General features: G+C 35.2%; 1 protein-coding gene across 7 annotated transcripts in view; it reads left to right on the top strand.

The window, feature by feature from the left end:
* The window catches only part of sipa1l2 (signal induced proliferation associated 1 like 2), a 100,292-nt gene that overhangs the window by 40,197 nt on the left and 46,479 nt on the right, over positions 1–13,616 (top strand). For 4 of the 7 annotated variants that reach the window (XM_008124255.3, XM_008124248.3, XM_008124267.3 and 1 more), the window contains exons 5-7: positions 2,386–2,560; positions 4,415–4,518; positions 8,308–8,385. In XM_008124255.3, the coding sequence (XP_008122462.1) occupies positions 2,386–2,560; positions 4,415–4,518; positions 8,308–8,385 (357 nt within the window). The remainder of the gene's footprint in view (positions 1–2,385; positions 2,561–4,414; positions 4,519–8,307; positions 8,386–13,616) is intronic. The other 3 variants (XM_008124274.3, XM_008124279.3, XM_062975515.1) reach the window with 1 other exon arrangement.

A 13,616-nucleotide genomic window follows, 5' to 3' on the forward strand; every position in this document is an offset into this window, starting at 1 on the left:
CTGGCTGCTCACCAGCCTGCGCCACAGCCCAGGCCTACAGAATTAACCCTGAAGAGTTTTTTCATAAGAAAGCCTGTTATAGCCCACCTGCCTGCTTGATCTCTTTTCATCCAGGCATCACACAATTCAACAATAATAATGAGTTTATTAAGAAAGAGTATATAAAAAGTAACAGCTTCAAAATAGTGCAAGCAATTATCTAAAAGTAATTACTAAAAGTAATTTAAAATAAGCAAACTAAGCATGCAAGAAAGTAAAATCAAAGGCCAGATTGTAAAAATAGTATCCAAGTTACATCCATGAGCTAGATATTAAAAGCTTGACAAAAGGCAAAGAACAACTCTGAACATAATTCCAAAAATCACAAAAGGTCAAACAAGAAACTGTAATCCCAAGGTGGTGGCACTCAGAACATGACTATAATTCCAAAAGCTTGAAAACTTGAAACGAGATTTGTAATCCAAACAGGAGACATGAAATTAAAACAGGAAAACAAGATCCCAAAAACCAGAACTCTTTTGACTCGGAGCTTCATAGACAGGCTACTTGATACATGAAATCCCAACGCTGATCTCCACACCGAACAAAGCCTCAGAGTCTTTAAGAAGTTTCCTAAACATCATTTCCCACACCTGGGCTCCCTTTGTTTATCTTTCAGTCTCTGTGACCAACTAATCTGTCTCTGCTTTGCTCCCGTCTGAGCAATAGGCGCTAGGTTATTGGTAACCCTTTGGTCTCCTCTACATTCCTTTCACAGTCAGTCCCTGGGAGACTCTCATGAGAAACACGGTTCTGTTTCCCTGACAACAGATCTATCCAGAACATATTGAAAAACGCTTTCGCATTCCCCCACAGAATTAACAGGCTGAAACAAAAAAATCCTCAACCACATCCTCGGAGGCAGAGGCTTTACAGGCCTCAACCAAACCCTATGAAATTCATAGGGTCGACCATAAATTGACAGACAACTTGTAGGCACATTTCTATATATTGTTCATATATCAGGTCTCATGCTAATCTCATTGATTGAAGTAACATTTTCTGATTTGGAGTAGCAAGCTAGGTAATTATCAGCACATGTGATTTTAAGTCCAGTGTATAGGTAAAGCAGGAGTGCTAGCTGTTTAAACAAAGTATGCTTTATTCTGCCATCTGCTGAATCTTTCATAGCCGGGGATATAGGAAACTCATGTATGAGCTTGAAATTTTTTCTGTTTTGTTATTACTCAAAGTTATGAATAAAGGTAAAGGAGGAGAAAAGTGTAACAAGAAAATAATCACTAATTACTATTGCTTGGTAGTATTTTATGCAGGTTACTGATGTTTAAATCTGTAGTGACTGTCACAAGTAATGAATTTGGAAACAAATTACATAAGTGGATTATATTGTCGCAAGGTGAGTGTGATGCAACTAATCACACTTCATGAAGCTAAAGTTTAGAATGGAAATGTATGGGTAATATTCCTAAACCAAGAGTAATTTATACAGTCATGGCTAAACATTCTGAAGTTTTCTAAAGATATAGAAGATAAGTATGTGTTTTGAAGATCTGAGTGATTGTTTAGTTTCACTGTTTAGGGGCTTGTGTGGGTATTGTTGCATATGCTGTTGCATTTTATAACAGAATTGGGGTAAATATTAGAATAAAATGAGCTACCCACTTTTTCCTGTTGGTGATATGTGTCAAAGGTGCAAAAAGTGAACAATATTACATTGTAGGCTTGTGTATCATATCTCAGTTTATAATACTCTTAACACAATTCATCAAACTACATGACTTTGAAGCCATCCAGTACAGGCGGCACCCAAGTTATGAACAAGAAAGGTTCTGTAGGTTTGTTCTTAAGTTGATCTTTTTTGTAAGTTGGAACAGGTATATTTTAAAGTGTAATTCTAGCCATATATGTATATGTATATGTGTGTGTGTAGGTGTGTGTGTGTATATATATGTATTTGTTTTGGATAGCACAGGGAAGGGTTAACACCCCTGTGGTGTTTGTTTTGCTGTCTGTGCCCTGTTCAGAAGATTTCACCTCACTTTTTGTCCTGGTGATAATTGGATTTTGAAATTTTGGTTGGTTGTGGAAATAAGAATTGCTGATAAAGCTTCATTGGAGACACTTTTTCCCCATGATAACTCTTACAAGAGTAAATTTCTCTTCCTGGTTCTTAACTATGAATCATTTGTAAGTTGAATGTTTGTAACTCGGGGAATGCCTGTACTCATATTTCACTATCTGAAGTATCCCTAAAGTTGTATTTTGTAGTTCCTGAAGTAAATTTATATGGTAATATTTGCAAATTATTCTTCTAAGACGTTTTTAAAGCCAAGGGCCTTGTATTTGGGAAACGTTCTCCTGTTAACTTGTTTTTCCTAAATTTAGCTGAGTTTTCAACACAAGATTGGAGTTCTTTATTGCAAATCAGACCAAAGCACCGAGGAAGAGATGTATAACAATGAGACAGCAGGACCTGCTTTTGAAGAATTCCTTGATCTTCTAGGCCAGAGAGTACGATTGAAAGGCTTCAATAAATACCGAGCACAACTAGATAATAAAAGTAAGTTTCAGTAACACAATGCCAGAAGTAGCAGTGCAGTGCCGTTTTGAGAAAGTGCTTTCTGTAAGTGCAGAGTATTTCTTTCAAATGTATGCATGTACGTAAAGTACATAATTTTTGTATCTGTGTATAAGTTTTATGCTATAACTGCTGGTCTGAGGAAATAACATGAGTAAAATCTCAAGTTAAACTGAATGATAGGAAACTGGGAAGTACTGTTCCTTCACTGACATAGCTGTTTTAGTCTGAAATATCAGTATGCAAAGGGCTCTTGCAGCATCTTAGTGAAAACTAAATGAGAGAACTATGCATCTGGTGAAACGGGGCATAACAACTACATGGACAAGTTTTCTTCCTATTTAGATGGGCCCCTGTCAATGAAAGCTTATGCTACTAACTTCATTCTCTCATTATACAAAGGGCAGTTCCTGAGATGGAGTTTATACAGTAGAGTCTCACTTAACCAACACTCGCTTATCCAGTGTTCAATCCAACACATTTTTGTAGTCAATGTTTTCAATACATCGTGATATTTTGGTGCTAAATTCGTAAATACAGTAATTACTACATAGCATTACTGCGTATTGAACTACTTTTTCTGTAAATTTTTTTGTTAAACATGATGTTTTGGTGATTAATTTGTAAAATCATAACCTAATTTGATGTGTAATAGGCTTTTCCTTAATCCCTCCTTATTATCCAACATATTCGCTTATCCAACGTTCTGCTGGCCCGTTTATGTTGGATAAGTGAGACTCTACTGTATTCCTTACTGCCTTGTCAGAGATGGAACAGCCTCTTACTGGCACAATAATTGCAAAATGGAGATGGAGTCCAAGGGCTACTGCTGTTTTTCTAGTACTTCAGAATCACTTGTGTCCTTCAAAATGCTTGTTCGATATTACTTTTACTTTGCTTTGTGTGTGTGAAAAAGAAAAATGACATAGAGATAAAAAATGCAGAATTGGTGCAGTGCTTTAAACTCTGCTGTCTTTCAGATTTACTCGCTCCCAATGATATAGGTCATTAGTAACCTCTCAGAAGAAAAACATTTTTCCAGATATTCTAGAAAGTTAGAATATAAGTTCAAGTTTTTGACTAATGAAAATGCTGTATCATATAGCCAGTGCTGTCTGCCTTATATCAGTTATAAAGCTGCATGTAATTCATAGCAGGTAATTTTTACTTGCCACAGGGTTCTCTAGCTGCAATCATAGTAGGATTTATTTATTTATTTATTGTGTTAGAAGCGAATTGAGAATACAATTATAACACATGAATAAACCACAAACAAAGTTAAAAACTTGGGATCATGCAAAATTTCTTTAACCAGAAGCTGGCCACTTGATTGCCTCTGGTATCCCTGTAAGAAGGTCCTCTGTGCATGTAGCAGGGCACAGACTACATTGTAGTAAGTGGTCTGTCTGTAGTCTGTTTTTCTCCACACTCACATGTCATGGACTCCACTTTGTAGCCCCATTTCTTACTATTGGCTCTGGATCTTGTGATACCAGAACACAATTTCTTCAGCATCTTCCAATTCGTCCAGTCTCCTCTGTGCCCAGGAGGGAGTTTCTCATCCGGTATCTGCCACTGACTGAGGTTCCGGGTTTTAACATGCCACTTTTTGGCTCTCACTTGCTGAGGTGTTCCTGCAAGTATCTCTTAGAGAGATTTTAGAAAACTATGTCTTGATTTAAGATATTGGCATGCTGGCTGTAGGATGTAGAAGTGGAAATACAAAAGCTCCTCAAATGGCATAAAAGGAGACAATTTTTATTTCATTTCATTTATTTTGTATTTATAATTTAATGCTTATACTTACTCAACCACCTTTTTGGAATTTATTTTCAGCTGATTCAACTGGAACTCATTCCCTTTATACTACATACAAAGATTATGAAATTATGTTCCATGTCTCAACTATGCTTCCATATATGCCCAGTAATAGACAACAGGTATGTCACATTAAATCACATTTTTGAAATCACATACAGCTTTTGGGCTAAGAACATAGCATTTTCATGTTAAGTTTGTATTATTTTGTTTTTCTTGAGCTAGTCTAACAACTAAATTGCTTAGGTTTCATTCTTTATTTGTGTTGTACCCATGGTAAAGATATTTATTATAAATGTTTATGTCTCACCTTTCCATTTTAAGATATGTTAGATGAAATCTTTTTTAAATGTAAGTAACAGTGAAGAAATAATTTTGCATGTTCTATTATTCAATATTATTATCCAGTGTGCTATTGTTCAGTATATGTTCAGATAACTTTTTTGAGTTAAACACTTTTTCTTTGAAGTAAACTAAATGTACTCTCCTAATTTATTGTGATGACACTAAAATATACAAGTAGGCCCAATTGCATTCTTGTTGTTGTTGTTCTCCTCCTCCTTCAGTATGAAATATTGTTCACCATGTTCCTTGTCCCCAATACAAAAAGAAAACATCATATTATACAGCAATACAATTAACGTCTAAAATATATGTTGTATTATTATATTTCAGTATATCTTAAAACATTAAGGGTGGCTAAAAATGACACAGCATTTCAGATTTTGTGGACATTTATGGTTGCAGTCCTGAATGACTGAAGTTAATTGGCTTTTGCCTTTGGCTTCAATGGAATTATATGTATCCGATTTTTTGTAAGGTTAATTCTGTCTTTGCCTGTGCTAGTTGATACAAATAAAATCCTGGGTATATATATGCTGAGTTTAAAGCTCTGCAGGTGCTCCACTCAAGACCAAAGTTTTTGTATAGGCAAGAAGCCACTGAATTTGGAGTTTAAAATAATATGTTGATGCTGTACAACATATTTAGATATGTTAATTTTAAAAAATATAACTAAACGAGCCATTCACAAATGAGATTACTGCTTAAAGCAGTGGTTCTCAACCTGTGGGTCCCCAGATGTTTTGGCCATCAACTCCCAGAAATCCTAACAGCTAGTAAACTGGTTGGGATTTTTGGGAGCTGAAGACCAAAACACCTGGGGACCCACAGGTTGAGAACTACTGATTTAAAGTGTAACATTCTGCGTATTACTGTGTGCATATTAAAAAAAGAAATACTGATGGCGCATACGGGAGAGCAAGCCAGTGCAATTAACTGCAATGAATCACTGACCAGGAGGTCATAAGTTTGAGGCCCGCTCGGAGCTATGTTGTTGTTTGTCTTTGTCCTATGTTAAAAAAGGCATTGAATGTTTGCCTAATATGTGTAATGTGATCCGCCCTGAGTCCCCTTCGGGGTGAGAAGGGTGGAATATAAATGCTGTAAATAAATAAATAAATAAATAATGATGTCTGCAAACTAAAGACTCATTGAAACTTTTATAAAATCTGGTATCTTTTTGGTTATGAATTCAAAATGTTGTTTGTTTGTTTATTTATTTATTTACAGTATTTATAGTCACCCCGAAGGGGACTCAGGGCGGATCACAATGTGCACATATAATGGCAAACATTCAATGCCATATAAACATAGAGACAGAGACAGAGACGCAGAGGCGATTTAACATTCTCCAGATTCCAGATTCCTGTTGAAAAACTGGACCTTTATAGCTGTATTTGGTTATATATTCTGTGAGAATTTACAGTACTGAAGATTAAAAGGAGTTGTTTTAACAATCATGTGAAAACCAGGTATCTTAGAAGTAATTGTGTACTTGAGTAAAATCTACCAAAAGCCTTTATTTTTATTATTAATGTTACTTTTCATAACTTTCACCTGGGCTGGTGCTAGTTTTATGTGGATGCAAGTGCATTTATTAAGTGGGACCTGCTCACAAGTAAGCATCCATAAGACTGAAGCCTAAAAAATAGAGCACAAACACTTCAAAGTATAAAAAATAGTATGGACTGCAATTCAATTGAAAAATATCATCACACCACAATGCAGTACACGAAATACATGTTTAAAAGGCCTAAACACTTCCACATCAGCTAACCTTATGGCATTTTGATCCATTTTAATCCATTGTGATATAGTTTAGAACACTGTGTCTTACACTGCGGGTAAAAGTTTTCTAAATATCATTTAACTATTTTAGAAATTTATATCTCTTTGTAGTATTTACAGTGGTATCTGCAGAAGATGATTAAACTATACTTCATAAAAAGCAAAATCAGCTTGTTTAGCAAGCCTGACAAACATTAATAAATGTATGTATGTGTGTGTGTGTATATATGTGTGTGTATTATATTATATTATATTATATTATATTATATTATATTATATTATATTATATTATATATCTATAGACCTGAGGCCACATAAAAAAATTCCCAGGCCAAAAGGGGCTGTGATTGGAAAAGTTTAAGAAGTCCTTGTTTAGAAGACATTTCATCATTCATCTGAACTTAATAGTATTTTAGATATTTCACGTAAAATAGGAATTTTTGCCAGGATCCAGCATACATTGCATGGGTTGTGAAAATCACAAATCTTATTTTAAAGTGAAGTTTCTTATTGCATAACTATGCATTATTTTAAACAATTTGTTTCCTTTTTGTAACACAAAATGCAGGATGTGGTAAAATAATAGAACTGTTGAGAAACAGTAATCTATCTGTGGATGGTTTAGTCTTAAGTTTCAAGAGTTTTAGAAAATACTTCTACATGGCATGTGGTTGAATATAGTTAATTTCTAATACTTTCATTTGACAGGCAATGACAACAAGTAATAGCCTTACTTGATGTTGAATGTTGTTTGTCTTTGTGTTAGTTTAGCCTAATCTAAGATCACAGTAAACAGATTTTTGCCTTGATTCACTTCTTTCAGGGTTGTATGTTTCATCTTCACTGTTGTGTTTGCTTAGCCACTCATACTACTGTTCCATTTTCTTCCCTTCCTCTGTATCTTTTCCTAAATATGTCTTGTTGTGTAATCCTCCCTAGAGAAACTAAACCTGTTTTTGATTTATCCTCAAAATATCCCATTATTTTCCCAATAACAATCACACCCTCCCACAGTGTTTTAGTAAAAACTCATCAGTCTTTGTACCCTGGACAGTCTTGGTATTTTTTAGTAATAATATCACAGTATGTTCCATGGTTTTCTTTTGATAAAAAATAATGTGGAAGTCTTCCATGTTCAAGGAATACTGAAATCTGAATGCCCACAGCATTATTTTGTTATGCTCTTAAAATATAGTGGTATTTGCACAGCACTGACACTTCATAAGATGTGATAAGCACACTCAACCAGCATTTAGCCAACCTTAATGTGTAGAAGAAATAGGCAATGAATGTTTAATTTTTATATCTTGCTACCTGTTCACCAAGATGTATAAGATAAAATGTGTCTATTAAAGAATTCTTGATAAGCTAGTAAAATTCAAATAAAATGCTGACTCTTTTCCTATGAAAAGACAGGAGACTGAGGTCAGTAGAACAGATGAAGTTGCTGATGTCCTCAAGGGACAGACAGCCTTACTAGCCCTGCTTTGCATACAGGGTTTGTTTCATGTATTTTGTTTTGTATACAGGGCTTATTTCATTATGTCCGCTCACTAAGTTGTGGGATCTTAATATCCTAAGTTCAAAACTACAAATGCCAAACAGAGTCTTAGGTTTATTACACTCAAGTTATGTTGTGAACTGGTTTATATATTCATTCTGCCTGATATAGTTACTGGCCAAGATGTATAGCCAGTTACTGTGGGCTGAACATTTCTTAGCATCCAGTTACCTGTGAGCCAGAAATAGGCCACACCAGAATTGTCTGTTGCTTTTTCCAGGAAATAACTACGCCCTTCTTGGTCACTGATCAGGACATTCCTCTAGTTTTAGAGCCAGCAGGAGATCCAAACATGAAGGTAATTTTTTCACTTTGGCTGCAATATAGGGTGGGGAGCCTCCACTCAGTGTTCTGATCAGAACAGAGGAAGCTGCCCACTCTGGTGTGGTCTCTACCACCTCCTTGTATTGGCTTTCCTTACAAATCATAAATTAAAGGCTTTCCCTGTTGAACCTTTACCCTTACAAGCACCCTTTCCAGATCATTTTCTTGTTAAGATTTTTCTCCACACTTTTGCCATTTGCTTTTGTTGCCTTTGGTCAGATCTGATTAATACAAATCTATACAACTTTATTTAAATTGATTTTAAAACAAAATATGTTTTTATGATAAATAAAATTAACTACAGTTTCAATATTTCAATTTTGCTTAACTTTAATCAGGTCTGATTGAAATATGTGACATCTTTATGTGTAAAATATTAAGTTATTCTTCAAATCTTTTATGAAACTACTTATTTTAGAGTTATATTAAAATAAGTTTAAAGGTTTCATTGTGATGTCTGCTCATAACCCCCATTTAATTGAATGAAGAGAGATGGTTTATGTGATATGAAAAATTAGCATTGTTCATGTTGATTGAACAAGTGATTGTGTTCTGCTGAAAAATAAGTTTCAGGAACGGTTGGTTTGCTTTTGTCAGTTAATAATAAATAAAATAATAAACACTGCACCCACAGTTGCTCCAAAAGGCTGGCTAGTTGAATATTTCCAATTTGAGTCCATACTAGTGCATCTAATGGTTGATTTTCACAAGGAGAAACTTAGTGTGCAGCACTCATAACTTAAGTTTAAATGAGATCTAGAACAATTCTTTAAAACTGTGATGCTTATTTGATTGACAACTCATCCCTGACTAGATAAAAGATAAATTTATACTTTTATATACCATGCCAGTCAAAATTGTGGTCAATATGCCTTCTATAAAATTAGTTTCCAAGTAAATGAGTATTAATACTGAGGTGGGATTCTGACATATTAAGATGTTGCTATTAATATTCTATTTTCTTCTGTGTAAGTAATCTCAGGGAATGCATGTAGTAATTTTGACTCCTCAGAGTATGTTAAAAAGGCAAGTGATCATACTTGGAATGTGGAGAAGAAATGAAAAAACGATAAGAGCTTTGAAAAAAAGGGAAAATATAAAACAGAAAAAGCAATCTGTGATAGTACACAATGTTATCAATTTTGAACTATATTTTCATTCCCTTTTCTCCATTCAATCTTTCCAAAATCAGTGTCTTCCATCTTGCCATTCATCCACAGTTTAACTATCCCTTTCTATTCCTTGCACTATTATGTTCCTCTTTGCAAGCACTGTTTCCCCCCTCTAATGTTGTACTTACCTTTACGATACTGCTTATAGTAGTAGTGTGTTGTGTTAAAATTCGGGAAATATTTGCAATGTCTTCACCCAAGACTTGACCCAGTTGGTAAGGCTTTCAAGAATGAGTGAATACATGTGTGATTATTAAACTAAAATTCATTTCAAGCACTATTAATATGCCTCTAAAATATACTGTAAACAACATGTAGATATCTCTCTCCCCATGACTGTTCAGTAAAAGTGATTTATTGGATTACATTTTTGCCAACAATATCGGTCATTCATTTTAGGATCATAAAAATTGTCCCATGTTATACAAAGATAATAAGGATACAATTAATTAGATTGACAAAATTATCTGATTTTAAATATAAATTGTTGCTTCTTCAAGCATTTATAGAGAGGCACAGTAATGAATTTATCTAGTTCAAAAATGTATGTACTGTACCTCCTTTCTGCAATGGCTCCTATGTGGCTCACAAAAATAAAATTTAATCAACAATCATATTAAGGAACTTCTCTACTAACAATTGAATTGACAAAGTATACCTCATGTCCCAGAAAAAGGGACATGCTGGAGCATGAGACATTTGATGGTAAGCCAAATATATGTTTGAGGCTTCTGGTTCATAGGGACATTGGAATTTGCTTTAGACTACATCAGAATATATGCCAATTTAGCCCAGTATTGCCAACACTCTAGCCCAATATTGCCTACTAGTTTCAGCTCTTAATTGTTTCAGGTGCAATTATTTTTAACACTCTGTGAAGTTAGCATTGATTGAATCTAAGGCCTTAAACTTCATGATGCAAAATCCTTAGTGCTCTTAGTTCTATACTGTGGTCCTTCATTCTCACGCTGGGAGCTGCACCTTGCTGCTGAGCTGTAAAACTTTACAGAGATTCCATGTGAAACATGTCTGCTCCACCTGATTAGTTTTTTTTCATGGATATCATCACATTTTTTGTCAGTAATTGTCTGTTTGCAACTGGAAAGTAAGATTCGGTATTCATCTTTTTTATTCAGTCTGTTTAGAAATTTTAGAGTTTGAAATGTGGTTTATGTTTTTATGGTGATTGCAACTATCAGTGGTAAACAGGCTTGTTCAATTTAATGTAAAAGTTATTTGCCTGTAAATCTCAGACATCATGTTTCCTCACTTAGACAAATAATAAAACGTGACCAAGTGTAGTTCATAGTTAAAGAGATTAAATATTAAATCCAATTTATTATGGGAAAAATATAGCTGTAGGAGAGAGCTAACAAAGTGTGGTCTTTTGAATGTGTGAGTAGAAGGAGATCAACTCAGCTGTGGAAAACTACTACCCTGTTTCCCCTAAAATAAGACATCCCCAGAAAATAAGACCTAGTAGAGGTTTTGCTGAATTACTAAGTATAAGGCCTCCCCTGAAAGTAAGACCTAGCAACGTTATTGTTTGGAAGCATGCCCACCGAACACAACACCAGAGCATGTAGGATCGGTAAATGTATGTACCATAAAGTGTTGTACATGGAAATATTGATAGTAACAATAAATTCTTGATAGGATTCAGTTTGTCTGGTTATGCTGGTTTATGATGACAACTACTGTACAGTATATAATAAATGTTCATTTTTTTGTTCAACAATAAATGTGAATTCTTCTTCATGGAAAAATAAGACATCCCCTGAAAATAAGACCTAGAGCATCTTTGGGAGCAAAAATTAATATAAGACACTGTCTTATTTTCGGGGAAACACGGTAGGTGATAGCCTTAGGCCCGAATCAGTTGGAATGTAAATGGTTTGTAGTTTTTGGTGGGTCGTTTTGTATAAAAAACAGAATGGGGAGGAGGGAGATGAAAAGCCTGGCAAAACGGATTGAGGGAGTCAGATTTTATTGGTTTTGGAGAGGAAAGAGTAAACTCTGCAATATACCTGAGGCTGGGATCTGCTGCATTCCCCTACTTGAAAGAGTATCCTCCATTTTTTCTTGTAAAGTTCCCTTCTCCTCCAGAGAGGGCCCTGGGAATTTGCTTTCCCAGTAGCATTTGCATAGGACAGGCATTGAAAACTTCCTCTTGGAGCATGATGGGAATTGAAATGGTTTCTCTCTCTCTCTCTCTCTCTCCCTCCCTCCCTCCCTCCCCCTCTCTCTCTGTTTCTTAGCCAATAAAAAGCCTGGTGGTGTCCATGCTCTGAAACCCACTCTTGTGGCTTCTCTTATTTTTTTAAAAAATGTTATGATTTAAACTTAAAATAATTCCAAAAAATCCACCAGATTAGTGAATTGTTATGAAAATTGGCAGACCTGCAGTTGTAAATGGGGTCTAAAACTGAGGCAGGCTTCATACAGATAGGCCTTAAAATGGCTGAGCATTCAGCCTTTAAAATTTCCCATGATAGCCAATGGGCAGAATCTTTGACGGATGAAAACAGCAAAACTCCTCCACTTTCGAGTAACTTCCCAGTAAACAGAATGAGGAGTCAGCTGACAATGGACCCCAAAACGGCATGCTGAATTGCACAGTTTTACTGGCTGACCTCAGGAAAGCTTAGGCAATGTAAAACTTCTTCTGAATAAATGTTGCCAATAAGAGCTGACTCAAAGGTATATATAGAAAAAAACGATAACTCAGGCACCATCTCCCAGAGTTAAGTGAGATTTTATCAAGAGTCCACTGTCACCCCAGTGCACAATAGCAGGTATAAATAGAGAGTTTTGCTCCAGTAGTGAGCTGTTTGTCCACAGAAGTTCTTTCTCAAATAAACATTCTCAGTACTTCAAATTGGAAATACCGCTTAATAAGGTCAAAATCTAACATTAAACTGATCAAGATAGGAGAAATATTGATAACATTTTGAATTTTTGTACATCCTAATTAGAAGAACAAGTATTTCTTTTCTGTCATAGGATTTAAATAAATGCTTTGTAGAATACTTTAGGACAGTGTTTTTCAACTTGTGGTCCAGGGACCCCTGAGGGGCTGAAATGTCATCATGTGGGCCCGCGAAGGATTGAAGAAATGTTACTTTTTTTGCAGTTAAATTTGAATGAACGAACAAGTTAACACATGAAAGCAAGCCAGAAGGGGAAATGGAGCAAAATTTTAATTTTCTATGCTTTTTGAGGGGAAACTTAGCCTTTTAAACCTATTGCCTCAATTTAAACATTCAGAAATGGAAATCGGTTATGAAGGTTGTGAGAAATGTATTGCTGCACATGATGAGAACATGCAAGTGAATAATGTTGAATGGCAGAGATGAAGCATGTGACATTTCTTGCTATAGGCAGAGAGTCCCAGCCCACAGGGCAGCAATCTAGTGCCTGAGTTAAGTCTTGGGTTTGGTGGCCACAAAAAGTATTTAAAAGGGGATCCATGGTGAAGAAAAGGTTGAGAACCACTGAATTAACAGGTTCATCTGTAACCCAGAGTTCTGTCTCACCCACTGAAACTGACAGAATCATTGTATTATCTTAAATGTCACTTAAATGTAGCAATAACATAAGACCAAATGGTGTGATGGTTCTTTTTTCTAACCCAACCGTGCTTTATCATGTAATTATGATGTTTCTTATCTTGGTAATAACTTAATAGATTTTGTGTCCTGTTATTTATAGCCATACAATTTAAACTGTTCATTTCCATTAAAGACAATGACTTCAAATATATCCTTAAATTTATATACTCACTTTAAAGACTAATATGACTAGCTCTCTGAAAATAACTAGAATGAATATGCAGTTAGAAATTGATAGCAGCACCTAGGTGATATCATGAGTTGCTGAGTTTCAGCAACCAGTTGTGTGTATGTAGATTTTTCTTTTTATTTTGTTTATATAATCTCTTAACCAACTGATCTCAAAATTCTGCAAAATTTAGGTAAAATTCATTTTAACTGGTCTCTAGCTTTCAGCCAGCATAAACATAACAGCCCAAAGC

The sequence above is a fragment of the Anolis carolinensis genome, chromosome 1 (assembly GCF_035594765.1).
Source record: "Anolis carolinensis isolate JA03-04 chromosome 1, rAnoCar3.1.pri, whole genome shotgun sequence".
NCBI classification, from domain to species: domain Eukaryota; kingdom Metazoa; phylum Chordata; class Lepidosauria; order Squamata; family Dactyloidae; genus Anolis; species Anolis carolinensis.